This window comes from Silurus meridionalis, chromosome 29 (assembly GCF_014805685.1).
Source record: "Silurus meridionalis isolate SWU-2019-XX chromosome 29, ASM1480568v1, whole genome shotgun sequence".
Classification (NCBI taxonomy): Eukaryota; Metazoa; Chordata; class Actinopteri; order Siluriformes; family Siluridae; genus Silurus; species Silurus meridionalis.
The window spans coordinates 9495892-9523771 of record NC_060912.1 but is presented as its reverse complement, the minus strand read 5'-3'; the positions used below and the strand labels follow the sequence as shown (position 1 = coordinate 9523771).

Below are 27880 nucleotides of genomic sequence, written 5' to 3'. Positions count from 1 at the left end.
ATTTACTGACGAAACACAAACAAAAAAAGAAAATTTTGCATTATTACAGCAATGAGTGCACGAGTGTAAACAGTGTATCAGTGTATTTTTTATTTATTTAAATAATTTTACCCTTTTTCTCATTTTGCCTTTTTTTTTATTTTATCTAGCTTTAATATTCTTCTATATGTTGTTGATTGTACTTTGTTGTATATCTGTGAACTGGAAATCAATAAATCAATCAGTCAATCCATACATCCATCCATTCACTTTGAGTATGGTCATGATCCTGCTGCTGTGTTTATGGTGGTGGTGGTGGTGGAGATCTGTGGAATCAGCTCTTCGTAGTCCACTACCTATTAATCCTTACATACTTACTTTAATGTTGTTCATCTACCTACTAAAACTGGTTTAATACTGAATATTTCATCCCAAGAAACCCATTTTACAGATCAGGAAGATCAGAAATATCAAGATCCCAAGATGAAACTAGAATGTTATGAAGAATGTATTACTATTCTAATGGTAGTCTCGGGTGAGTCCCCTGAACCTGAGCTCACAGTTTTAGCTTCAATTTAAAACACTGTACCTGAAATACACAAAAGGGTAAAAAAAACATGGCTGGGAATTTCTACTGCTAACCTGCATCTGAATTCAGGAAACTGTGCAGAATATAAATGAAATATGCCACTATTACTGTTTGACCCATATGTGTCACTTTCTGTACTTTTATCTAGACTGTGTAACAGGTGCAATGTTTACTTCCCTAGTTCCTTGTAAAGCCTGCCAATAAATCATGCTCCATGACATATTTACATGGTGTTACGTAAAGAGGGAGGCCTCTTAGCCAATAGTAGAATATTACAACTGCTTTCATTTTGTGCTTCAGGCTGGGTTTGGTTTCAGAAAGAAAACGTCCGAGCTTATGCGATGGAAGAAGGTTTCCCTTTCCATTTTTTGTGGTCAGATGTGACATTTTCTGTGCTGTCTCTGTTTCTGTTCCTCGTGGACATTGCACTGGACGTGTGGGCTATCGTGTCCCTTTATGAAGAGCAGAAATACTTCTCCATGGGTTTGTTAATATGCATTTTACTCAGTTCCTCAGTTCTACTACAGATCTTCAGCTGGCTCTGGTACACAGATTCTTCCAAAAACCTGGAGACTAATGTCGAGAAATTCATCAGTAGACACGGTTTAATGAATATAGTGCACATCTTTCAGCTCGGAGTCTTCGTCAGGTTTGTGCTTTTTCTTTTGTTTTATAGAACCGAGATAAATTATTGGAAAGTAGAAAGAGAAATGACAAACAGAAATTGAAAAAAGATAAAACGCTTTGGTTCCAGTCATAGGATCTATTAGAGCAGCTACTGGGAGTCAATATTGAGTCTAATATATATCTCAGAATTTTTTGAGGTCCACCATTAAATTTGTGTGCTTAAGTGAAATGTCAGATTTTAACTGAGAAATTAAATCTTGTAGACTTTAATACACAAATTCATTAAAATCGTACTTTTTTAGCTGTCCTTTATTATATTGCTGTATTATTTAGAATGATCAGTGAAGTAAAGTTATGTATTAGTTGTTTTTTTTAGCTCTTAGCTTTGGACTTTGGACCCAAATAGCCATAAAAGTGTCACTTTATTAAACAATGTGTTCATATTTACTGAATCGGTATAGTTTGCTGCTACTTAAGGGGTCCGATGTGGAGAAGAGAAAACACACGAACAGAGAAAAGATCTAGCCATGTACGAAAGTATTGTTTAAAAAATATATATATATTATTATATATATAATTAAGTACAGTTATTCAACAGAAAGTTACAAATGTATTCTTGAACTGTTATACATGCAAAATCAGCCTGTTTAAAACAGGTTTAGCATGGACATGAATTAGCATGATTACTAATCTATCAAAAATTCACGATTTAACACAAATAAATACATTGACTATGTACCTCGGTTATAATAATCATGTTTATAATCGTATTCGGTCATATTGAATAACCAACAACGATGCTAACGTACTGCGGCCTTAGACACCTTTTAGCATTGCAACACTATGAAGCATGTAGCTAAGGAGCAGTGTTTCGCAGTGTTTCCTCAGTTTTCTGCTTTCAAAACCAGCGTTTCGAATTCCACAAGTTTTAGTTTTGCTGGCATTTCTGAGGAGAAGAATTGCAAATGGAAATAAAATGCTGGTCTAATTGACTCAATCCAATAGTTCCCCCTATGGTTGGGAGTGAAACTACAATATTAGTAGAATTTTTTAAATGGGGTTACACACCTAATGTGGTTAATTGACAGCAGGTCAGTAGGATGATTGGGTATACACTGGAACCTCGGAGCTGGCGAGGGTTAGGGACCAAGACCGGTCGCGAGTTCCGAATTTTCGCGACCTTTTGATACGCCCCTTCCGACCCAGTAAAACCCAAAGAACACTATACGAAATTGATTTAAATGAGTAAATAACACTATTTCACTCCATAACACTTAATTATTAGACTATTTTAACAATACTTGTAAATTAATAGCAATTACAATGCTTCATTAAAAAAAATAAAGTACAGGTACAGTAAAGTATAATAAAAATAGTTTTAAAGCATTTTTTAGACAATTTTAATGAGATAAACCTTGATTAGATAGCGTTTTGAGCAGCTCACGAGCCGATCTGAATGAGAGTCGCCGGTCGGAATGAAAGTCGCGAGCATGCGAGGTCATGGCGCTGAACATGAGCTCAGAGGTTCCACTGTAAATAGTGTATCTTAGAGAGACTAAGTCTCAGGCGTAAATTTGGGCAGAGCTTCACCAATCTGTGAAACACTGTGTCTACAAATTATAGAACAATTTCAGAACCAGTTGAATATCTCATCATTTACTGTTTAAAAGTTCTGTTTAAAAAGTGATCTCAGGCGGCACGGCATTTAAAACGGTCATGATTCTGTAATGGAAATTACTGCATGGGCTCATTAACACCAGAAATAATTATCTATGAACACAGTTTGCCATGTCATCCACAAATGGTTAACTCTCTATAGTGCAATGAAAAATGCATTAGTGAACATGATCCCGAAAGTCACCTTTCTATCTGGGCCCAAGCTCATTTAAAATGTACTGAGGCAAAGTGGAAAACTGTTCTATGGTCAGATGAATCGAAATTTTTATTCTTTTTTGGAAACCATGGACACCACGTCCTCCGTACTAAAGAGGACAGGGAGCATCTTGCTTGTTATAAGCGCTCAGTTAAAAAATCTTTGATGGTATGGGAGTGCATTAGTGCCTGTGGAATGGGCCGCTTGCAGATTTGGAAAGGATCCATCAATGCTTAGCAATATATACAGGTTTTAGTGCAACAAAATGGAAGGCCTTGCTAATTTCTGAGCAAGACAATGCTAACGTCATACCGCTTCTATTACAATAGCATGAGTCCAGGAGTTGAACTGGCTTTCCTGCAGTCTAGACTTTTCATCATTTGGAAATATTAGGTGCATGATGGAACAATAAATACAACAAAGGACACCCAGAATGTTGAGAAGCTAGAATCTGACACATATGGGACACCATTTCTCTTCAGCAACTGGTATCCTCAGTTCCCAGATGTATACAGACAGAAGACGTGATACTTCACAGTGGTAAACATGGCCTTGTCCCAACTTTTTTGAGATGTGTTGCAGCCATCAAAAATTACAATGACCTTATTTTTTCCCTTAAAATGAAATATATTCTAATTTTAAACATTTGATTTGTTTTCTATGATCTATTGTAAGTAAAATATGGGTTTATAAAATTTGCAAATCATTGCATTCTGTTTATACTTATATTTTACACAGTATCCAAACATTCTGGTTGTGGTAATATAGTAATATAGTGTATTCTAGACATTCTCTACAATAATGTGCTTTGTGTCAAATTGTGTTTTTTTTTTTCACTGAAGGTTTGCAGCCGTAATGGAGATCTCAATTACCAGCATTAAACAGGGTGAACTTTTAAAAGAAGGAATTGCCGTGTACCTGAATCACGACCTCAGCATGCTGCGTCTTTTCGAGGCATTCTCTGAAAGCTCCCCACAGCTCATCCTGATGATGGCACTCATCATAGAGATGCCAGAACTGCATTTTTTCACAGGTCAGACCATTACAAAAAACCCTGTCATTCAGTCTCTGGACATGTTATAATATATTTTCTTTCTATTTCCAGTCATCAAAATCCTCGCCTCTCTTTCCTCACTCTCCTTTACCGTGTTATCCTTCCATCGCAACATGCGTGCGCTTGTCCCTCAGAAGTTTAGGATGGGATGGACTTCCTCAGTAATCTACTTCTTATGGAACTTGCTTCTGATAGGCCCACGTGTAGTATGCGTGTCTCTATTTGCTTCCGTCCTGCCCTGCTACATTGCTGCTCACTTCCTGTCCCTGTGGATGCTGCTTTTCCTCTGGGCCTGGTGGCAGAACACAGACTTCATGGACTCTAAATCTGGAGAATGGCTGTACCGAGCCACTGTAGCCCTCATCTGGTACTTCAGCTGGTTTAATGTAACAAGTGGAAATACAAAACACAAAGGAATTATCTACCATGTGGTTATGGTGATGGACATGATGCTGCTGCTGGGATTGTGGTGGTGGAGAAGATCTGTGGAATCAGCTCGTCTTAGTCCACTACCTATTAATCCTTACCTACTTATTGCTCTGTTAATGTTCAGTTACATTTTAGGAATCGTATTGAGACTAGTTTATTACTGGAAATTTCATCCCAAACAACGGGAATTACAGTTGCATGAGAAAGAAAAGGAGTTACAGTTCAATATGGATAAATGGAAATTTCTTCCTAAAAAAACAATTTTGCTGAACCAGCTACACGTCGGAGATAAGAAACCACAGTATAGAGTAATGCTACAAAGTTTAGGTAATCTAGAGAAGGACTCGACTGAGACAGAGGAACCTGAACCTCTATTTGAAACTGTTACTGTTACACCACCAACCCAAAAGGATTTAACAGGGGTCCAAAAACGAATGAAAATCATGGCTGGGAATTTTTACTGCTGATCCAGATTTTCGGTCCAGATGTACTGCTGATGCAGATTCCTAGTATTTTATTTTCCAGCATTATATTTTTTTCTACGTAAACATGTGTAAATAAAATGTATGTTTTATGTATGCACATTTTATTCTACAGTCTCTTAGGCTGTCCACCTTATGGCACTAATAGGATCATGTACTTGTTTGTGCACCTCATGTACAGTAACTTAAGTTCCAACCTGTATATAGAATAAACATGTGCATAAAAAAACAGTGTATTATTATTTTGCAACATTTTTACCTTATCGATGTACTTTAATGTGCCGTTCTCAGATTCCCATCTGACTGTACTATTGTAAATAGTGTAGCATAAACTTTTTTTAAATTTTAAATAAAAATGTTATGAATTTATAATTTATTAATCGGGGGGTTGACTGTATACAGGTTTTATCTGTTACAGTAGCATAACTTCATTGTAGCAGAATCTGGGTGCTTTTTTATTATTATTTTGTGACTAAAATTAAGATTTTTGTTATTTGCAAATCATTACATTCATACATATATATATATATATATATATATATATATATATATATATATATATATATATATATATACACACACACACAAACTTAAATATATTTGTATATTTTTTTATCCATAAATATTTTCATCTATTGACAGCAATTGCTATATAGGTTTAGATTTTTTTTACATTGTGCTACTTTAAGGCTAAGCATTAAAACCACACTTTTATCTTTTTAATGAAGAATAATTTTTTTTTTTTACATTTTCACACCACACTCTTAGTAGGAGTTTTGAAACTGTTTTATTTATGCTGCCACAAATAGTATTATAACACACAGGAAAACTTGCCTGGGCCAAAAAACAACAAAAACAGTATTCTGGTCACCCAAAAAATATATATAATTAAAGGAGTAAAATATGAATAAACTATATCCTATGAAACATGGTCAATTCACATCAGCATCAGAGTACTAGCCAAACAAATCATTCATACCCAAACATCCTCCACACACCCACACACACACACACACACACAGTATAATTATAATAACTGGGATAAATGATTTGTCATAGCTGCTTTATCAGAAGTCGAGGCTCAAATATAATCACAAAAATAATTATAATGCATGGCAGAAGATGAAACAGACAAAGTGATGAGATCGTCACTGTTGCTATACTTGAAAGAAAACTTTTTTTGGAATTAAAGGGTTCGAGTGTAAAGAGCTTTTTTTGGTTTTTTTTAATCGAAGCGGTTCATCTCTGGATCCGTGATTGTCCTTGCATTTTAAGTCTCAGAGTGATCACCAGAGGACAGCAAGCAAACACGAGGACACGAAAATGACGAAAAACCGATTCGCATTTATATATCCGGAACATATTCACCGTAAATTGAAGTAGGCGCGATTTTCCTTCGGGGGGCGCCGTGATGACGATAAAGGCATGAGCGCTAAACTGAGCCTCAGAATCAAGTAAAAACTCATACACACAAAAACAAAAGCACGAAATACATCTATTTACTGACGAAACACAAACAAAAAAAAATTTTGCATTATTACAGCAAATCCCTTTAAGATGATACACTGTAAAGGATTATAGTCAAAAGGCACAATATAAATAAGTACAGAAGAAAAAAAAAAGTCCACATTCGTCTTTCAGTCGAAGCTGCTTGTGTGAAAATGCATGGGGATTTTTCTTTATCTTCTTCAGACGGTTCAGTCGAATCTCGCAGCTCCAAAAAACGTCCAGGAATTTGCGTCCTCCTCTTTTTTGTCCATCACTGACCAAGTAACATATTGCACAGTTTCCTTCTCCCAAACCGTGTTTTTTTTTTTTTTTTTCACGAGTTACGATACGTAAGGCTGGCCCGTACATTACTATATACACTAATACATATAAACTCGGTATCGTGATATAATGAAAGACATAATGAGTAGGTTTGTAACACTGACCGACCCCAAGGTGACTAGAGACGTATATTCCGGTTTCATGTACTTGTTCGGTCTTTCCATGTTTTTTTTTAATACACGTAAATCTGAAAACGATGAAACACTGAGGCGTAGAGAAAGGAAGTGACTGAGCAGGTCAGCTCTTGCGGGAAAGCTTTAGAGCTCGGCCCACTTTTCACGTGTAGCGATACTTCGAATGTATTTCAAACTTTTTTTTTTTTAACGCCTCATTACACAGTCACACCTCGAACAAACAACTCAGAACCTTTCGTCTGCCTGAAATCGACAAAAACAAAAACAGGAAAAACTTGAAATCGAATTATAATACAAGTCTCAGAGCAGACGCTGAATTCTGTACAATGCTGTTAACGAGCTTTGATTCTTCTTCACAAGATCAATGGAACGGAATTCTCCATTCTGATTGGTTTTGAATTTCCTTTAATGGCGGTTCTGATAATAGCCTTGAGCGACGTCATTTTATTTTTTTTTTCGAGGAGACTTTAACTAAAATGTTGTCAGGAGGAGTCTCCGGTTTTATTCCCGAAAGTTGAACTCTAAGCAGAGTGTTACGGTCGGCAGACTAGCTGAGGCACGTGGGAAATAAAAACATGTCAGGATGTGGTGTTGATCTTTCTCTGAAAACTCTTTTGTTTTAATCACCATCTGGTGACTTTCTATACAGAACAAAAAACAGATGCGGCCTTAAGTTGCACCTGATGGTGTATAACCAAAGCTGCAAAGAAAACGTTTAATTGTCTAACAAAAAAAAAAAAAAATTTCAGTTGGACTCTTTCCTGTCTCACTCTCGTTACGTGACGGACTCGAATGATCACAATCCTTATATTTTATGGCAAATGAGATGAGGGTTTAATTTGGATTAAACTGATAAACATTGAAGGATCCACAGATAATAATCCATGGGGTTATAAACAAGTGGCATGTGTACACCATGCAGGAAACAAACCGGGTACCGTGAGAAGTCAAATGTAAAAAAAAAAAAAAAAAAAAAAAGATCGCATCCCCCATCCTGAATTCAGAGAGAGTGATAAAAAAACATGCAATAAGAACAGAATACAAAATGCTACCAGTCGGATGGGTTCTGTTGTATGACTCGTATGAATGTAGTCGTGCAGAATTGCCGAGTCGCTTCACACTAGTGGACGTTCTTCGTTTTGATAAAATGTAAATGCACTGAAAAAATCTGTAAAGTAATAAAAAGGTCAGAGAAAAATCGATCTGCTATTCCATATTCGAATTCAGGCTCTGACGCTGCTCCAGTCCTCGATGAGTGCAAAACAGAAAAAGGAAAGAAAAAAAAGGATCAGGTCCAACAAACTAGAGAATAAGATTTTTTTTAAAAAGTAAGAAAAAAAATTCCAAAATTCAATGCCAGTGCAGAGCTTTGGTCTTTACTTTGGTGAATCCAGTTTGAACAGAGAAGCTCGTGAACACGCAGTGCTTTAGTGGTGGGCTGGCAGTACCGGGGGCCCATGTTCCTATCATTCTCGCCATCGTCATGTAGATCTGAAGATTGTATCGCAGTGCCAGGATCGTGCCCGGGGATTTTAGCTGCCTTAAAGGTAGTGGAAGGATTTCCTGTAGGCTCAAACTCCTCTATTTTCTTGCCTCATCAGGTGTTTGTAATGAGGTGTGTTTGTGTGTGTGTGTGTGTGTGTGTGTGTGTGTGTGTGTGTGCGAGTCTGGGATTGTGCGCTCTATAAGAAGTCCAGCTCCAGAGCTTGGTGTAGAGACACCAGGTCACCGTGAGAAGAGATGCGCCAGAACGGCATGTTGTGCTACAGACACACACACACACACACACAAATCAACAACAGACATGCATTACAGGAGTGTAGACATAACACACTGTTCATTGTGCATTATTGTTTGATGAAATGCTTGTAATAAACTTCTTATTCCAAAGTACTAACAATTAGAAGAGATCGCTAAAAACTAATTTCTAGTATACACAATATGGATCGCCATATGGGTCAAAAAACTGCCAAAAGGTGCCGTATTTTAACTAATAAATAAATAAACAAACAAACAAACAAAAATAGTAACTATTCAGAATGCCTACAAATATTACATAAACATTTAAAATAAAACAAATGCCATTTACGGAAAAATAAATAAAACATTAAAAAAAAGATGCAATTAAACTATTTTTTTTACTACAAGAAATTAATTTTTTAAATACTCATTTAAATTACTGTGATGTGAATAATCTGTGTGCTCACTCTGCATTTGTAATTTGCTGTTCACAGTTTTTTATCCATCTGAAAAATCCTTATCTTTACCTGTTTGGCTGCAAACTCCTCCTCCCGGCCGTCTCCTATAACCACGTAGGTCACCTTCTTTCCAAAACGTGACACGATGCGCTCAAAGCAGCTTTCCTTTCCTAGCAAACGTTAACCACTCCATAAAAAGCAAGCAATAAAAAACAAAAAACACAGCTCTTTAAAGAGTGAGAAAGTTGATTGTTACCGATCTTGGTGGCGCTGTAGATGTTATCGATGGGAAAAACATCCCCGAGGCCGTACAGAAGCACTTTAGCTAGAGCAGGAACCAGCTGAGTGGTGGTGACAAGAATATTCATACATCTGCCCCTGTGATCAAACACACCATCACAAACCATGAATAAGCCTGTCCTAGGAGTCATTACACGACTTAAGTGTGACGTTTGTAAGCAGTGAGAAATGTCTAATGTCTCGATCTTGACCTGGACTGGATCAGCAGGAGGGATTTGACGGCGGTGCTGAGCCAGCTGTCTGTCACGGTCTCGATGTCACTGCGCACTCGCAGCAGCAGCTCCCTCTTCAGGGGACTCAGCAGAGCTACAGAGAGAACAGCTTTATTAATTCCAAAGGTTTTTTTTTCATCAGAAAGTTTCGAGATTAGTTTTGTAACACGCCTATAGATGGCAGCACGGGGCTGCACGCACAGTCACTGGGAGCACCAACCTTCAGAAATCAGTGTGCCTAAAGAAATGATGGTGATGGTGAGTAACCGTAGAGAAAGAAAGTACTTTTCTTGTAAACAGAGGTAGTCTTGAAACCACCTGGTATATTTCTATTTAAATTTAAGGTTTTTGCCAACAATTCACCAACGTTTTAATCCTCCATTATGAGCATCAGATCATCAACAGCATCTTTAACCATAACATCTGGATTATACTATAAGACATTTCAGAATACACAGAGCCCTCGTTCCTCAAACCTAAAGCTTACCTCCTACATTCCCTTTGTATCCGTTGTAGATCTCTTTCAGGCGGCGGTACCGAAAGGCCAGTTTGCGCATCCAGTCCACTCCACCTTGCACTGCTGGGTTGGAGTTTTGCCCTCCTGCTCCAGCCGTTCCACTGAACCCATCGTTTCCAAAATTATAGTTGCTAATGAGAAGAAAAAGAGTTAAACTTCTATCCATCAAATAATATAAAAAAAAATACTTATACATGGTAAACTATATTCTATGCATCTATGAATACTGCACTCTACTCCTGCATTACCTCAAATCTTGTCCGTTGTCATCAGAGGACACGTCTTCAACGTGGACTTGGTCACACTCCTAAACACGGATCACAAGCTTAATTTCCTACACATCTAGCAGAAGCTGTGATTTGGCACGAAGGAGAAAAGGCGGCTCACCTCCAGATCATTGAAGAACAGATGAGTGTCTGCTAGCTCAAAGATCAGCTCCTCCATCTGCAGACCCAAATTCAGCACCGTGGCTGGATCCTAATGAACCAACCAAAAAAAAAAAAGATCTTCAGAGTTCTGTACACAGAATGTAGATCTTCCACAGCCTGTTTCGTATTTGGTGCTTTGCGTGGTACCTTGCCAAACTTTTGTGCAAACGACCCTGTGAGAAGGGAGTGGAAGATGATGATGGTTTCATCCAGATCCCACAAGAAGATTCGCTGAGACAAACAGGGGTTAGAAGATAAAGCCAGGTTAAAAGCAATCTCAATTTTTTCACAATTATTGTTTGAAAGAGGTCAAATTCTCATCTACCTCCAGGTCGTTGTCTGCAGATTGGCCGCTTTCGGATTTCTTTCCTTTGCCTTTTGCTTTGGGGGGCGGGTTTCTGTGAGCGGCGTCTTCCTGAGCCGCACCTGTGGGGAGGTTCACGTTGGCTGGAGACGCAGCTAAGAAGACACAGAGACACACACAAAAAAATTTCTTACTGTAATTAAACTGACAGACCTGAAACAAATGAGAAATATAAACCATATGTAAAGTACCTGTAGAGCTGGGAAGTCCTGTGGAGGCACTTGTCTCGTTCTTTACCGGGGTGTAAGGCGGCACTGCGACGGCGTCTCCATCCTCTTCGCTGCTGGGTGGTGCAGGTGGGAGGTAACTGTTGGGGGGGACATAATACTGGGAGAACTGGTTCTGTCCCAGTGAGTTATAGCTGGTGAAATCCTGCAGTCAGAGAGGAAAATAAGTAAGCACCCACAATCTATGTGGCAAGTTTTGAAATAACATTTAACCTGATAAGAGGTTTTGATAAATGCAGTAAAATATATATATATTTTTTCTCTTTCTTTTTTAGTGGGTTCTGCTGAAGCTCACTTGATGCGTAGCGGTGGCTGTGGTGACAGCGGGGGCTGTGGGGATGCTGGAGTACATACCGGACGTGGTAAAGCAGGAACCTGAAGTGTTTAATTACAAAAAATAATAAAGTATATAATGAGAACATTTTGAGAAAAGAAAAAAAAAAGATCAGAGGTGATCAAATGAAACCATGGAGGAAAAGAAAATGGAAAATGTTTTGTGAGAAATGAAAGAAAATGCTGAAGTTCACATTATTCACTCAAACACACGGCTTCATGTTACACCTTGGACGAGGCTAAACTAAAAATTTGAAAACAAAAAATAAAAAAATAAAAAAATACATTATATATAAAAAATTATTTGACAAAAATATGTAAATAGTTAAAGCCTATGCTACTGACTGAACATGTTAATTTTTTATATAGTTATTATATACAGTATGCACACTTGGGGGGGTTTATAAAACAGGGAAAGTGCGGTTATTGTTAATCAGTGGGGCCCCACTGGATCTCAAAACTTTAGGAGAGAGTGATGAGTTCCAGATGTTGAGTAGCCCTTGCAAAATTACATCTCCTTACAGTCACCTAGTATCCTGTTTTGCACTATTATGTGGTCAAAATATTTTTTTTAAATGTTCTTGATGCATCTTTAGTCCTTTCCTTTGTATATCCAGTAATACATTTGACTGCTTACAGTCTACAAGAATGTTGCATGAGAAGCTCAGCATTTGTAGGAAGTGCAGAAAGAGGACAAGAGTGAGTGAGTGAGTGAGTGAGTGAGAAAAGGAAGGAGGGAGGAAGGAAAAGGAGCCGCCTTGCCTTGGCTGGGGTACGAATAGTGCGTCTGGCATGGCTGAGTTGAAGTATAAGCGGTGCTGAAGCTGAGAAACGGCGTCTGGCCAGCAGCGGACACGTCCTGCAGCCGGGGCTCGCTCTTAATGCCCGGCCACATGGCACCTAAGGCCACGCGGGTGTGGGTGGAGACACGGAGCAAAAGAGGACAAACGTACACAAGAAAGAGAATGCAGAGACAGAGAATGAGATGAAGCGGACATGGGGTGGAAATGTGAACGCAAATGGAAGCTGCATGTGCGGTAAATGGTGCTTGGAATGCAGTGGCAGCATGAGTGGTAAAGTGGTATGAAGTACAGCTTCAAGCTGGGACAGACCAAATGGAGGCAGGCCATAGGTTTGGCCTGTCTGGCTGAAGGTGCTGTACGCTGCTGACTGACCCAGAGAAGAAAACGCCACCTGGCTGTCGTACGCAGTAACTGCAGGGCTATGTACAAAAAGAAAGAGAGGGAGAATAATTACATTAATTTTTAATCATGATTATATGCATGGGGCTTCTGGTCGATTACTTTTATAATCATTCCACCATGTTAAATTATTTTGTCTGCTATGCCTTTCCGTTCCAGTGAAGGAGGTGTAGCTTCTGGACTTAATAATGTTGATAAATGTTGCATGGCCACTCTGCTAATCATCTCAAATGGAGCAACAAATGTCTATCCGTCAGACCAAAAGAGGCGTGGCCTCCTTCCCATCCCATATAACACTGTTCTCTTGGTGAATTAAATCCTACTAACACAGCGCCTATGAATTACTTCAAGATCAATACTGCAACAAATGAAGCCACAAGCCACATGTTGAAATATAATGTAAATTATTCATCTACTAACAGAGATTACCACTCGGAATAACGCTCCCTCAGCGACGGTGCTGAGCTCTTACCTGTTTTCTTGGTAGATCTGTGAGGTATATTCAGAGTCTGCAGCTGTGAGATCTTTGCATGTCTCTACTGTAATACAAATTTTAAAAAATTATAAATACAAACCGTATTTTATATAAAGATTCATTTATTACAGTGGACATTTGAATCAATAATAATACCTTTAGTATATGAACGGTTCGAGTCACAGCCTGATACATGTTGATTTGAGGGTTGTGGATTCCCAGGAACTGAAACATCAGAAATAATTTAAAAATGCGAAACAAACAACCGGGTTGATGTTACCGTGAGCTTCTTGGTATTGAGAATGACGAAGTAGACGGACCAGAATCTAGGTGAGCAGCAGATGATGGAGGGTAAGTAGAGACCTCGGAGCCTAACACACCTGGCCTGTTGTCGTGAGCAACCGTGCTTCTACAAGAACAACAACAAACCAGTATGAGTATGTGAAAAGCCTCTTGACTTGACTTGAGATACTGGAGATCATAAGTAATAAGTATATAGGGAACAATCACCTTGGATCTTCTGCCTGACTGGCTTCCGGGTCATGCCTCGCTTTCTTCGCCTGTTCAGTCAACACACATGGAGATATTTTTGGTCTGAAAGTTCTTGTATCATAATCAGTTTTCATGATCTTAGAGAGATTAGTTTAAGTGTGTGAATAAATACAGAGTAGACTGACCGGGAGCTCTGGCGCCTCCTGTGTCTCCTCCATGAGGTGTGTCTGAGGACGGCACTGTGTCTCCTGATGTGTCCTGTTGCTCACGCTCTAGTGCTGCTCCTGGCCCTGTGCAGGCCCTGAATCTCACACACACACACACACACACACACACACACACAATTTTCCTAAGCCGCACATCTTAGACACTTACTTGTTATCCGTCTCATTTCACCACCAGGCTTCAGAGGCTCTAATGAATGATGGAAAATCACTGGAAATGTAACCACTGTATCGGAGTCAAAGGTGACATCATTCCCGCAGCACACACCACCTCCTAACGCTATTAAACATTCGAGATTTCCCATCAGTCCCTAGATCTGTTTGCAGATGTTTTTAGATGACACATCATGACTGAACAAAATGTGGTGAAACTGATGAACTGCTAAAATCAGCCAACTGCTCAGATTCCAGATTTTGACTCATTGGTGCAGACCACCAGGTCTACGGTCCTCAAAACTGCCAGTTTCTTTGTGCTTCTTAAAAATAGCTTGAGGAACATGTCTGGGAAAGACCTTTCTGATTTAGTACAGCTACCTTGTGTCTTGTTGCTGTGCTAAAGCTTTCCATGGTGTAGGACCTGTGACATGAATCGGTCTTCTACAACCTCACCTCTCTAGCGGAGTTTGGCGGTCCCCAGTTTTAACCCTCCTATACAACAGATTCTGTTTATTTATGACTGGGTTTCAACCTACATTTAAAATTGATGATCATAAGCACCATAAAACAGAGAAAAAAAACAAAAATTATTTCGACCTGTGGATATAAATAATTATTCTCCTCATAATTCTACAGTCAACACCCCATAATGACAACGTAAAATAACCGTTTGTAATCTTCGCAAATTTATATATGCAGAAATAAAAACATTTTACATGTACAGAAGTATTCACAGCCTTTGCTTAATACTTTGTTGAAGCACTTTTGACACCTGTTGAAGCACCTACAGTCTCCAGACTTTTTGAGTTTGATGCTCCAGGCTTGGCACATCTGTTTCTGGGCAGTTTCTTACATTCTCCTTTACAGAACCTCCATCACGTTATATGGGAGTGTCAGTGCACAGCCATTTTTAGATCTCTCCAGAGATGTTCAGTCTGGTTCAAGTCTGAGCTCTGACTGGGCCCCTTGGGGACATTCACAGAGTCATTCTGTAGACACTCCTTTGTTGTCTTTGGCTGTGTGCTTAGTGTCATTATCCTGTTGGAAGATCAACCGTCGTCCCAGAACGCTCTGGAGCAGGTTTTCATCAAGAACGCCTCTGTACATTGCTGCATTCATCTTTCCTGAACAGTCTCCCAGTTCCTGCTGCTGAAAAACATCCCCACAGCATGATGCTGCCACCACCATGCTTCACTGTAGAGATAGTATTGGCCGGGTGATGAACGGTGCCTGGTTTCCTCCAGACAAAATGCTTGGTATTCAGGCCAAAGAGTTCAATCTTTGTTTCTCATGGCCGGAGAGTCTTTCGAGTGCCTTTTGGCAAACTCCAGGAATGCCGTCATGTGCCTTTTACTGAGGAGTGGCTTCCGTCTGGCCACTCTACCATACAGTTCTGATTAGTAAAGTGCTGCAGAGATACCTGTTGTTCTGGAAGGTTTTCCTCTCCACAGAAAACCGCTGGAGCTCTTTCAGAGTGAACATTGGGTTCTTGGTCACCTCTCTGAATAAGACGCTTCTCCCCCGATCACTCAGTTTTGCCGGGTGGCTCTGCTCTAGGAAGAGTCCTGGTGTTTCCAAACTTCTTTCATTTACGGATGATGGTGGTCACTGTGCTCATTGGGACCTTCAATGCTGCAGAGATTTTTCTGTCCCCTTCTCCCTATTTCTGTGCACCGATACAATCCTGTCTTGGAGGTCTACAGACAATTCCTTGGACTTCATGGTTAGGTATGTGCTCCGACATGCACTATTATGTCTGTGGGACCTTCTATAGACAGGTGGGTGCTTCTCCAAATCATATCCAATCAACTGAATTGATCACAGGTGTTCATGTGATTTTTTTTTCCCATTTCTTTTTTAAATAAATTTGCAAAGATTTCAAACAAACTTCTTTCACATTTGTCATTATATTGTTTGTAGAATTTTGAGGAAAATTATGAATTTGATCCATTTGAAAATAAGGATGTAACGCAACAAAATGTGGAAAAAATGAAGTGCTGTAAACCCTTCCAGGTGCACTGTACTGGGGAAGTGGTGGTTTAGTGGTCAAGGCATTGGATCTCAAGGTTCATTTCTCAGACACACCAAACTGCCACTCATGGGCCCCTGAAAGGGCCCTTAATCCTATAGCTGCTTAGTTGTATGAACGAGTTAAATCAAAGTCTGGAGTCGGTCCGCCAAATGCCATAAATATATGAAGACCTTAATTTTGTGAGCACAAAGCAGGCAAGGAAAAACTGGAGAAGAGTGAATGAGTCATCTCCTTCTTCTTCTTTCGGTTTCTCCCATTAGGAGTCGCCACAGCGGATCATCCGTCTCCATACCCCCTCTCCTCTTCATCTGCCTCTTTCAACCCAACTACCTGCATGTCTTCCTTCACCACAGCCATAAACCTCCTCCATGGTCTTCCTTTTTCTTCCTTCCTGGTGTCTCCATCCTCAGCATTCTCCTACTGATATACCCCATGTCCCTCCTCTGCACATGTCCAAACTATCTCAATCGCTCCTCTCTCACCTCGTCTCCAAAACATCCTACATGCGCTGTCCCTCTAATAAACTCATTTCTAATGTTTATTATTAAAAAATTCTAAATAAGTTTGGGGCATCTTTCATCTTCTTCACCATCTGATTGATCACAGAGCTGTTTCACATCCCATCTATAATCCTTCCTTCTAACAGAACACCTTCACCTCTCCTCCCTGACTAATTCGCCCAGGGTATTTCTTGCCATTACCCTTACCATCTCTGCAGGATGGGTTCCTGAGATAAAGTGGGTCTGGATGAAGCAGGTCCCACCTTTGATCTAGGAGATAAAATGGTAGATCAAACGCGAGCGTGTCTGCGCTGAAGCTTAATTCATCTGCCATACAACCAGCCAGATTTATAGCCGGCTATCAATCGCCTCCGCCTGCAACTTGGAGTGCACTAGAAAAGGGCGTAGAGGCCATTATTCCCGTGCACTCTGTTATTCACTTCGGAGGGAGCACACGCCGGTTTAGGACGCGACCCTGTGTTATGGACTCAACTTTTCATTTGTAAGCACTTGCTTTTTTTTTATTTTTTATTTTTTGAGATGACGTATTACCGAGAAATTATATATTTTTTCCAACATAAATTCGTTCTGAAGTCTTTAATAGACCTCACAGTATCTTATTATTAGAAAAATAAAATAATCAGCGCACTAGCTGAAGCTAACGGTGATAGCAAAGACGCGTTCAGTGCACAAAGCAGAACCTGTTTGTGTGCATTTGTGCAGTAAAAGTATTATATAATAGTACAAATTTGAACTTATAATACAAAATACATTTCGCATTTGTGGTGTTTTTTATGTAAACCTAAAACAATTTAGCAACGATAGCAAGCTAGCGACGTTGTTAGCCTAACGTGAATGATTTAGCTTAGCTAGCCGAATGGTTGCTCCATGACCTTAAAAATGCGTAAACACGCAGAATTAAAGTCGGTATAAATATATATACACGGAGAATAAATAAATGTTTACCATCGTACTGAGTCGGTCGAGTCGAGTTCCGCTAAGAACCGCTAAAATATTCCCCGGCCTGAAAACTTACACTATACTGAAGCTCTTGGGTTGTTAGGGACAACTATTTGGCAGGAAGTTCAGAATGCGCATGCGTAGTAACGACCGCGCGGCTTCCGCTTACTAACGCTTTGATATTTTAACCTAGTTTTATTTTTGAATTATTAATCATGAAAAGAACAAACTTGGAAATAAAATTGCTGATAAATACACTATGTATATAGATACTAAATACTGACGATTAATACACTAAGCATGTACTATGTATTTATAATAATATTAATAATAATAATAATAATAATAATAATATCATTTTAGTTTTTTATTTTGTTGTGAATATTGATAATAAATAAACTATATATTCATATAACCATGTATATAATAATAATAATAATAATAATAATAGTAATAATAATAATAATAATAATAATAATAAAAGAATAGGGACTATTATTACTATTATTATTATTATTAGTAGTAGTAGTAGTAGTAGTATTGTTGTTTGTTTTTGTTGTTGTGAATATTGATAATACACTATATTTATTTAAACATATATACAATAGTTTTTTGTTGTGAATAAAATGTATGAGACATACTATGTATATATGTAAACAACAATAAAAAAAATGCTATTATTATTATTATCATTATCAGCATCATAGTTATAATGCAAAAAAAATTAATGTATTACAATATTTATTAACTCTCAGTAACTGCTGGTCAAGATTGCAGTAGATCACAACCTGTCCCAGAAACACGGAGATAACGAATCGACTAACTAACTAACCAATTAACCTACTAAATAGTAATTAGCACTACTACTACTACTACTACTAATAATAATAATAATAATAAGACTGCTCTATCCTGGTGAGGATTGCAGTAGATCCAGGCTCTATCCAAAATGCAATGGATATCAATAATAATAATAATAATAATAATAATAATAATAATAATAATAATAGATGGCACTAATCTAATAAACAATATTAATATCAGACCAACATCAGAAAAATGGTGGATCAGATATCTTTAATTTGCAGACATGTCAAAATATATTGAACAAACTATGTATAAAGACTCGACTAATGTTCATGCGTGTGAATGAAAAGAAAAAAAAAAGTGACACAAATGCAGCACCTGGAGCACCAAACATTTCTTTAATAGATTTAACATTAAATAAACATTACAGTGTAACAATTCTAAAAAACCTCCAAATCAGCAATTTGGTACAGAATGCCATGTAAAATAAATATACATGTAAATGCATCAAATAAAGTGATAAACTTCCAAATATGGAAGAAAATAAACTCGTGTTATGCTTCTACAGAAAGTTAAGATTGGTCCAACAAATGCAGTACAAAACAAATGCACCTTTTTATTTATTAACCTATGAAAGGCCTGTCGAACGTTACTGTCGTTTCTCTTTAATAGGAGAAGGAGTCTAGAAATATTTCTAACCATCTGCTGTTCAGTGTAAAGCCATATTGCATTGCACAGTAGCAAAGTTTTGTAGGAGCGTAACGGGATGAAAAGAAATGCACACAGATGACGGCGTGCGTAAAATATTCAAAACAGGCAACGTTTGTGCGTTGAAAGGTTCGTGGTTCTCTCAGTGCTCGACCCTGAACGGGTCTACATGACACATCCGTCTGAAGGACTCGTCACCATTATACTTTATATTTTACATTATTATTATTATTAAAATAAAGCCAATTTTCTGTTTGAATGGTTTTGTATTAAGACTCGATTTACATAAGCAGATATCACAGTATATAAGTGCTGGCTTTGTGCTAAAGCATAAAGGAAGTCCTCGTAAGACAGAACGTTAAAGATATCTAGTAAATAACAGGCAGGAGATTATGGAGATGGAGATCAAATCAGCTACTCTGTGAGAGAAATATCAGCTAAACCCTGGAACTAATGCAGGATCGGGAAATTTTCACTGTGAAACTCTCACGCTGTCAGATTTCTCCTTCTCGTGTGTAATATTGCAATAAAGTACCATTTACTTGACTTCGCAAAGTTTTGATCAAATGCAAAAGAAAAAAAAGAAAAAAATCCAAAAGGCATCTAAATCAGTGCCATGCTCTTTATCCAAAGCCTGGCCAGTACAGTCATTTAAACATCCAGGCACTTCTTCTCCTCCCCCGCAATAAGGAATATCCTCGTCCAGACACTTGGCACACGTTTCTTTTCATGGCTGAAGCCCATTTCTTAAAGAGACGTGACTCTCTCTCTCAAGGTCTGTAAACCTCACATGAGCAATCACAGCCGTCCACAGTGAACTCTTATGTGCCTCTGGTCCCTCGTGTGCTGAGGTTACAGTATAGCTCGTCTTGTGCAGGATATTCGGTCTGGAATGTGGGAAGACCGGAAAAAGTCTACTGGAAGGCGAAGTCGGCTGGAGGGCCGTACGAGAAGCCGGGGAAAGCGCCGGCCGCCTCTCGGACGCTGCTCGTCACGTGCAGGTTGTCGGAGTTGCACACAGACATCGAGACTGGTAATTGAGTGAACTCGGGGTCGAAGTGCCGCAAGTCAGTGGGCCCCGTCTGCAAACATATACATATATATAGATTTTTAACAGGATTTTATTAGCTTAGATTTTTAAATTTGAGACTCTGTGGAAGCCATGATTTAAGGTGCTGTATTGTATGTCTATGCTAGTGATCTTTAGTATTTGGATATCTTTGGCTTACCACTGAGGGGATAAAAGGAGGTGTGATCTTCCTGGCCATCAGGTCGTCCCAGTGGATGGGTGAGAAGAAGCTGTGGTTCTTGAGTTCCAGCTAAAGTGAGCATAATGACAATGTACTTTAAAATCACAAGGATTTTTTTTTTGCATACATAAACATTTCTGTAGACTAGACTAGGCTTAGGTCTGGACTTTAAACCAGTTTAAAGGCTGGTCTAGGTGTTTGTAAATTAGGTTAATTGTATGTATTAGAATTAATCTTAGGAGGGCAAAAAAGTCCAGGGACCACTTACGAAGTCATCCTTGGCTCCCAGCCTCTTAGTGCGGTCCTTCTGCAGAAGCCCTTCGAGCAGCTCGCGTCCAGCATTGGACACGTTCGGCTTCAGCACCAGAGACTTGTGCAGGATGTTGTTGTACATCTCGGCTGTGTTGCGACTATAGAAAGGAGGCTGGAGAGAAAGACAGAGACGGGGGTTCTAGTATACAATTGGAAGTGTATTTAATATCTCATTAGCTCTCAAACGTGGTGAATTTGGACTTACCAATCCGTACAGCATCTCATAAAGGACGGACCCCAGGCACCACCAATCCACTGTGCGATCATACGCTTGCTTCTGAAGGACCTCCGGTGCCAAATACTGCAGGTACGTAAAAGCGTAAAATCAGCGACAAGAATTCAAAACGTGTTATCAAACTGTACCCGGAAGAGAGCGCAGGACGGTATGTGCTTACCTCTGGGGTTCCACAGAATGTAGTGGTCGTGTCGTCGGGTTCAAGTCCCTCCTTACACAAGCCAAAATCTGTGAGAACTATGTGGCCCTGAGAGTCCAGGAGGATGTTCTCCGGCTTGAGATCTCTGTAAGGGAATGAATTATTTGACTCATTAGATTATTGATTTTTGATTATTTATTGATTATATTACCTAGTTGGTTGGTTGGTGGATTTGTTTGAATTGTGTCCACTAGGGGGAGCACAACACACACACCTGTAAACAACGTGAAGGGAATGGAGGTAGCCGAGAGCGCTGGCGATCTCAGCAGCGTAGAAACGAGCTCTGGGTTCGAGGAAGATCCTCTCTCGCTGAAGGTGGTAGAACAACTAAAGGAAGACATTAGAGAATAGCAAAAAGGTCAAGGTCTCATGTCCAGACTCAATGTTGCTGCATTGATCTTCTGCCATATATACAGATGTTAAATGAGTATTTCTATTACAGAAAATCAGATCATTACCTCGCCTCCATTGACATAATCCAGCACAAAGTAGAGCTTGTCGGTGGTCTGAAAGGAATAATGAAGCCCCACCAGAAACGGGTGTTTGAGGTTCTTCAGCAGAACGCTGCGTTCAGCCATGATATGCTTTTGCTGAAGAAAGAAAAGAAGGTGTTACTCAATATCATGATATTTTACCACAGGAAAAACAATACAAAATGTAAGAACTTAAGAAATACTCGTTCTTGGCGGTTTTCTCACCTCTTTCTTCTTCAGAATGATCTTTTTCTGGAGCACCTTCACAGCATAGTACTGATCAGTCTCCTTGTGTCTCGCCAGTAGAACCTACACAATATAGATTTACGGTAAGTTCGAGTTCGTCGAGACGTTACACGGATCACGAGGAAATACTGAGAAAATCGGACACCACTTACTTTTCCAAAACTCCCCTTGCCGATGATCTTCAGGTAATCAAAGTCACAGGGTTTTATTCTGAAAAATACATCAAGACAATCAGGAACCAAAGAAGCCCAGAATATCTACTGCAACGAGCAATAAAATCAAATCGACATGAATTGTATGGCTTTACTTACTGAACTTCGTCGGCTAGCGAGCTCCTTGGGGAGGTCAGGATCATCTGGATCAGAGAAACATCAATCAGAAGTGATGATTTTCAAAGCATTTAGGAACAATACGACAGATTAATCCTAAGAAGGTGTATTTAAGATACCATTTGTGCCAAAATGAATACAAAACATCGATTGAATCAGAAATTCTTGGAATCTGCTGAGAACTCTGTGTTTCCAAATATCCATGGGAAAACTCATGACTGGCATCATGAGCTGTTGCTTTGGTCCAATTACAGAATTGATCAACTTCTGCTGTTTTTACATTTTTGGCACAAATAGCATTATTTTTTTTTGGTGCCTACCTGGGGTGATCCGAAGTCACTATCTCTGCCCATTTCCTCGTTCTGGTTCTCGTCAACCTTCAGGAAATGGTCTACTTGAGAACTGTAAAAGAAGGTAGAGAACGACAATGAAACCACTAGGTGGCGGTGTGTGTTTTTTTCCACACTGAAATCAACATCCTGGAGGTGCTCTGATAAGATCAGTGCCACATGAGTTCATATTTTTCTTGCATTCTTCACAGTTTTTCATTTCTCACGAGACCAATACTCTCTCAGTGGCGAGTCTGAAAGGAATTTTTTCACGATTTCTGTGACTGAGCTCACAGGAAGGTACAAAAGAGCCGGAGCTATTCACGTGTAATAGATTTAGACTAATATGTTCGTCTAGGGGACATGAAGGATTTACTCCAAGATGCTTATGGCGGTCTAGAGGCTGGAGCGCAGGCGGGCCAAAGAGATTATTCCGGGTTTTTCATTGTGCAACACAGAGATTATGCTATTAAGAGAAGGTACAGATGAACTCAGGGTGGGATTAGTGCACTGATTTACGCTGACCTCAGTTCAGTCCAGATAAAAAAGAGCAGATCAAATGAATGAACAAATGAATGAACAAAGAGCTCGAGACTCAGGTTCAATATCTAAATATCTCAACTGGACAAACATCTCGAAACACTTACTGTTGGCAGATGTGAGGGTTGGAGACCAACTTCTGAATGAAGTCATTCAAGCCCATCTTCCTTTCTTTGATGAAGGCTGTAAAAAAAAAAGATACAATGTTGTTTATTTACATGTGGACCTTCATCCAAAACCCAACGAGAAAAAGAAGTCTTCTCGAATTATTAATCTCCTCATGCTCCATGATCTGCTGTATCTTCTATGAGTTGGCCATGACTCACTCACTAAACTCAGGCCATAAACCTCACTCCAAATGACAAATTAGTACTTTGTTGTTCTTTGTATATTGTTTTCAGCATGGTATCTCTAATCCTACATCTTCCTGTGTTCCTGGACTGGAAGGAACTTGTGGTACGCCTTTAATTTAGAGTCAAACTTTCCATTCAGGACCAATAAGAAGGATGTTTAGGAATACACAAGGACGTACCATCAGAGACAACCAGAAGAAAAAACAGTATCTGATATCTGTATATTAATTAAGTGTACTGTAGATTGGACCTTTTATGCCCTAAAAGCTGATTATAGTAACATCAGTGGTCCTTAAAGTCTATTTCTGTGCCTGGAATTACATTTTAAAGGTCAAAATACAGTATAGTGCTTATTACTTTTACTAAAAACATAATGACAGGGTGCAATTTTTTGTAGTCAATAAAACAAAAAAGTATACAATAATGATACAATGTTATGTTTACATATTTTTTGTTTCAATAGAATAAGCCTTTTTTTAAACACATTTAAAATCCAATCGTTTTCTTCTTCTTCTTTGAGGTTTTGGTTTAATTAATTAATTGCATTCGATCATTAAATGAATGAATTGGTTAATTAATAATAAATGTCTTATGGACTTTATTCTCTGATATTCGGTACATACCGGTGAGCACAGTCACGATCCCCCGCATCTTGCAGTAAGTCAGATCACAGCGAGTTTCCGTTACAGCCATTTTTTTGTAACAACAATCTGATCACCGAGTGGGGTAATTAATCCGAGTGGAATGAATCGACCAGGAGAAGCAGTTTAGAGTGTAAATTGATATAAATCAGCGCGCGTGAAAACACAGACTCCTCTGACTCCCGGTTTCTCTCTGTGGATCTCAACCGCTCGCGCCGCGCTCCGCACTTTATAACGAGTAGGACAGGGAGGCGCGGTGGAGACGTCACGCGCGTCACTCGCATCCGTGACGTCGCGGGAAGTCTCGCTCGGGGTCTCTGAGGGGGAGTCTCTCTCTCTCTCTCTCTCTCTCTCTCTCTCTCTGTATCTCTCTATGCCTCGATGTGTCTGTCTCTCTTTACCTCTCTCTGTCTTTCTCCATGTCTCTCTGTGTCTGTCTGTCTGTGTCTCTGTCTGTCTGTGTTTCTGTCTGTCTTTCTGTGTCTCTCTCTCTCTCTCTCTTTGTCTGTGTCTGTCTCTCTGTATCTCTCTTTGTCTTTCTCTCTGTCTTTCTGTGTCTCCCTGTGTCTGTCTTTCTGTCTGTCTTTCTGTGTCTCTCTCTCTCTCTCTCTCTCTCTCTTTGTCTGTCTGTCTGTCTGTCTGTCTGTCTCTGTATTTCTCTCTTTGTCTGTCTCTGTGTCTTTGTCTGTCTGCCTGTCTCTGCCTCTCTGTCTGTCTCTCTGTCTGTCACTGTCTGTCTCTCCGTGTCTCTGTCTGTGTGTGTGTGTGTGTGTGTGTGTGTGTGTGTGTGTGTGTGTGTGTGTGTGTGTGTGTGTGAGCGAGAGATCCCTAAAGAGAAACTCCACCCAGAATCACATTACATTTTACCTTAAAATATTTGCCCCGTGTGTATTGCTGCTGCTCACTCAGCGTGTTCATCACAATAATGAGAGATCCAGCTGTGAGGTAGAGCAAACGTTGGACTCAATATTACAGAATGAAATGCGACTCTACCCTCGAGGCAAAGCTGCAACTTTACTGATCTGAAGATCAGGGTTTCAAACCCCAGCACTGCCAAGATGCCACTGTTGGGCCCTTAAACTTCTCTGCCCTTCTTCTTAACAAGCTGGGATGTGCCAAGAAAGGCTTTCAATGTATATGTGACAAACAAAGCGTCGCTTTCGTTCTTACTCATTTCCTGGCCTTTAAACACCAAAAACCACAAAACGCTCCATCAACCTGGGTTAGTCGCCAGAAACTAGCAATTCTCTCACTGAGTACAAAGTAACATGACATTGACATGGCCAATATCGACATCTCTCGACATCTCTGAAAAACAACGTAAAGTTCCCCTTCTCTACTTTTACAGCAGTCCTGGCTTTAGAGATGTTTATTTATAGACACAGTACTTGATTAAATCTATCAGACTGGCCAAGATAATAATCAGCATTAGAGCCTGATAACTGCACCATTTATTTCCACCGAATAGTTTGTTACTAAGCTACTCACTGTTCTCCTCGGGCTAGCTTATTAAAGTATATTTTATTAGCCTCACATGCAAACAAAAGGCCTTTTCCACTTCATGCAACATCCCAATGTGGAAAATTATATATTACTTTTCTTATCTCCAGTATAATGCAGTACAAAGCCAGAGCAGCTTGATATTGATTACAGTAAAAATGCAATTCCTATCCTCCAAACAGAAAACGCTAAATATGAAATTTCTACTTATTAACTACAATTTGGCCTCAAACCAACATGAGTCTTCTTACTGTGTACATGTAAATCATTTATACTGTATATTACATTTGTAAAAATCCACTACTTCACTCATCACCACTTACCTAGCTGAATATCTGGTTACTAAGAAACGATTAATATGCCAGTTTCTGTGTTTTTTTCCCAATTTTCCCCAATATGACTTGGCCAGTCAACTCAGTGGTTAAGGCATTGGACTTTGGATCAGAAGGTCACAGGTTCAAATCCCACCACCACCTGCCACTGCTGGGCCCTTGAGCAAGGCCCTTAACCATCCCCTGCTCAGTTGTAAGTCGCTCTGGATAAGGGTATGCCATAAATGGTATGTAAATCCTTACAATTTAACAATGAGAAAAAAAACTAAACAAACTGTAAGATTTTGGATCAGATTTCAATAATACAATGTGTTTTTTTACATAACAAGACATTATTGATCAATATAATGAGGATGAATCAATTAGCAATCAGTATACCAATAAATATAATGTTTAATTTAATGTTTGAGAGATTCTATAGAGCTTACAATACGTATAGAGTCTTGTACTGTACTCCCGGGGAAAATAAAACGTAACAAATATTGAGTGTAACAACAAATCATTGGTCTGAAAATACGCAATATTCGCAATTGAACAAGTGAAAAAGATAATAATGATTATAATGATGTAAAATTAACACCAAAAATAACTAACACATGTCTGGGAGTACAAAATCAATTTCCTTGTGGGTTTCTTTTCTGTATAATTTTATAATTATTTGTTGTTAAGATCATTCAAAGCATCATATTTTCCCATTCTGGATTGGGCCCATTTTTTTTCTAAGCAGGAATAAACTTTTTTCTAGGCCTACATGGCAGCTGATGTAACTGCATTACATAACTCTGCTTTGAGCGCTGGAAAATCACCAAACATTACTAAACCCACACATGCAGAATCACAGCTATCCACAAAGAAATGACAGAAAGTTTGCTGTAACACCGCAAAGAGCGACAATCAAAACTTCACTGTGGAATGAAAGAATATACGATATAGTCCTTAATTCAATGGACCATGTTGTACGTCATACAGCGTATCTATAATACCCCTGACCTGCTTCACAGACATGAATCTCATATGAAATCTTTTTATATAATCTACTCCTTATTTCTCCTCATTTCTCCTGATAGAGTCTGAGATCAAGGTCATGGTGATGCTCAGATGATTTTATGAAAAGCCAAATGCTATAAGATGAGCTCTGTCAGGTTTCTTCCATTTGTCTAGGCCCTGGTGATTCATTAACCATGTACATTATGTAACCGTGTGTTACAGTTTTTCTCAGTTGCTTAATATTTGCAAACCAGTAAGTGCATTTCTCAAAACAATTTGAACAAACAGCATTGGATTTCTTGCAAAAGCCTGTACTTTTCTCCAAATCCATGGTTCATCTCTCAAAAGTAAGCATTTGTTTCAATAAACATCTCATTCCCATTTGAATCAGAAGTCCTTTTGTTATTGTTCACAAATAAGATTACATTTTGAGAAAAATCGAGAAAAACTGTAATAATAATAATAATAATAATAATAATAATAATAATAATAATAATAATGAACACCCCAACCCCCTTTTAAAATACTATATTTAAAATATTAGAAAAACACCGGAATATATGAAGCAAAAATACACCAAAACTAATTCCAGGAAGTTGCATCAGTCAGATTTTTCCTGTAGATCATGTGAAGAACAAAATGTTTTTAAAAAAACTTTTTTTCAGTTTCAATCATAATGTGATATTGACTCATGAGACCACATAAAAAAACATCATCCTATTACCCAAATTGCAAATTGGTATTTTGTAGTCTGAAAATATATTAGTCAGTTCAAAAATGTATTTTGAGTTAATTTTTTGCAATGTCTTCATTGCATTAGCATGGATGATTTTGTGTGGTAATAATATGTAAAAAACTAAAACAAAAACATTTTTTAAACAAATTCATTTTAAAAATTAGATTTGAATGCAAGAAATCCCTGGGTCAATGGTTCAATCTCTAATGTTTAATAATGAAACAAAAATACATTTATCAATTAATATATACCATTATATTAATTATTGATATATTTTGCTTGGACA

At 38.8% G+C, this 27880-nt stretch overlaps 3 protein-coding genes across 9 annotated transcripts; 1 reads left to right on the top strand and 2 right to left on the bottom strand.

Moving 5' to 3' along the window:
* Positions 1–862: 862 nt before the first annotated feature.
* LOC124381927 (XK-related protein 8-like) lies at positions 863–5429 on the top strand. Its single transcript, XM_046843881.1, has 3 exons — positions 863–1217; positions 3911–4101; positions 4174–5429. The coding sequence occupies exons 1-3, from the start codon at positions 910–912 to the stop codon at positions 5016–5018; spliced, it is 1344 nt and encodes a 447-aa protein (XP_046699837.1). The 5' UTR covers positions 863–909; the 3' UTR covers positions 5019–5429.
* A 1087-nt stretch (positions 5430–6516) lies between these two features.
* Positions 6517–17752, bottom strand: eya3 (EYA transcriptional coactivator and phosphatase 3). 7 transcript variants are annotated; one of them, XM_046843874.1, is made up of 20 exons: positions 17624–17749; positions 16865–16927; positions 13931–14046; positions 13764–13813; positions 13574–13662; positions 13410–13478; positions 13251–13317; positions 12689–12798; positions 12339–12476; positions 11539–11618; positions 11208–11388; positions 10978–11111; positions 10800–10883; positions 10612–10701; positions 10473–10531; positions 10195–10355; positions 9687–9801; positions 9452–9573; positions 9265–9365; positions 6517–8760 (listed from the first exon to the last, which is right to left on the bottom strand). In XM_046843874.1, exons 3-20 carry the CDS (start codon positions 13961–13963, stop codon positions 8680–8682), a joined length of 1764 nt encoding a protein of 587 aa, XP_046699830.1. In that variant the 5' UTR covers positions 13964–14046; positions 16865–16927; positions 17624–17749; the 3' UTR covers positions 6517–8679. The 7 variants fall into 7 exon arrangements, with proteins under 7 accessions (XP_046699830.1, XP_046699829.1, XP_046699828.1 ...); XM_046843873.1 differs by lacking the exon at positions 16865–16927 and having other exon boundaries at positions 13931–14052; positions 17624–17752; XM_046843872.1 differs by lacking the exon at positions 16865–16927 and having other exon boundaries at positions 17624–17752.
* A 1051-nt stretch (positions 17753–18803) lies between these two features.
* si:ch211-195b13.1 (STKc_SGK domain-containing protein) lies at positions 18804–24253 on the bottom strand. The gene is made up of 13 exons (XM_046844312.1): positions 24022–24253; positions 23153–23228; positions 22497–22578; positions 22159–22202; positions 22000–22057; positions 21827–21910; positions 21587–21718; positions 21343–21455; positions 21090–21213; positions 20900–20995; positions 20651–20806; positions 20362–20451; positions 18804–20214 (listed from the first exon to the last, which is right to left on the bottom strand). The coding sequence occupies exons 1-13, from the start codon at positions 24089–24091 to the stop codon at positions 20047–20049; spliced, it is 1293 nt and encodes a 430-aa protein (XP_046700268.1). The 5' UTR covers positions 24092–24253; the 3' UTR covers positions 18804–20046.
* Between the last annotated feature and the right edge of the window lie 3627 nt (positions 24254–27880).

Bases quoted from the DNA above. Each gene is read 5' to 3' on its own strand.
- si:ch211-195b13.1 (XM_046844312.1), bottom strand. From the start codon at position 24,091: ATGGCTGTAACGGAAACTCGCTGTGATCTGACTTACTGCAAGATGCGG. The intron at 23,229-24,021 runs GTATGTACCGAA...TTTTTTTTACAG, and splicing joins GATCGTGACTGTGCTCACCG to CCTTCATCAAAGAAAGGAAG. The intron at 21,456-21,586 runs GTAATGATCTGA...GTCTTCCTTTAG, and splicing joins ATTATGTCAATGGAGGCGAG to TTGTTCTACCACCTTCAGCG.
- eya3 (XM_046843873.1), bottom strand. From the start codon at position 13,963: ATGGAGGAGACACAGGAGGCGCCAGAGCTCCCG. The intron at 13,814-13,930 runs GTCAGTCTACTC...TTGACTGAACAG, and splicing joins AGGAGGCGCCAGAGCTCCCG to GCGAAGAAAGCGAGGCATGA. The intron at 10,884-10,977 runs GTAGATGAGAAT...TGTTTGTCTCAG, and splicing joins CTGCAGACAACGACCTGGAG to CGAATCTTCTTGTGGGATCT.
- LOC124381927 (XM_046843881.1), top strand. From the start codon at position 910: ATGGAAGAAGGTTTCCCTTTCCATTTTTTGTGGTCAGATGTGACATTT. The intron at 1,218-3,910 runs GTTTGTGCTTTT...TTTTCACTGAAG, and splicing joins CAGCTCGGAGTCTTCGTCAG to GTTTGCAGCCGTAATGGAGA. The intron at 4,102-4,173 runs GTCAGACCATTA...TTCTATTTCCAG, and splicing joins AGAACTGCATTTTTTCACAG to TCATCAAAATCCTCGCCTCT.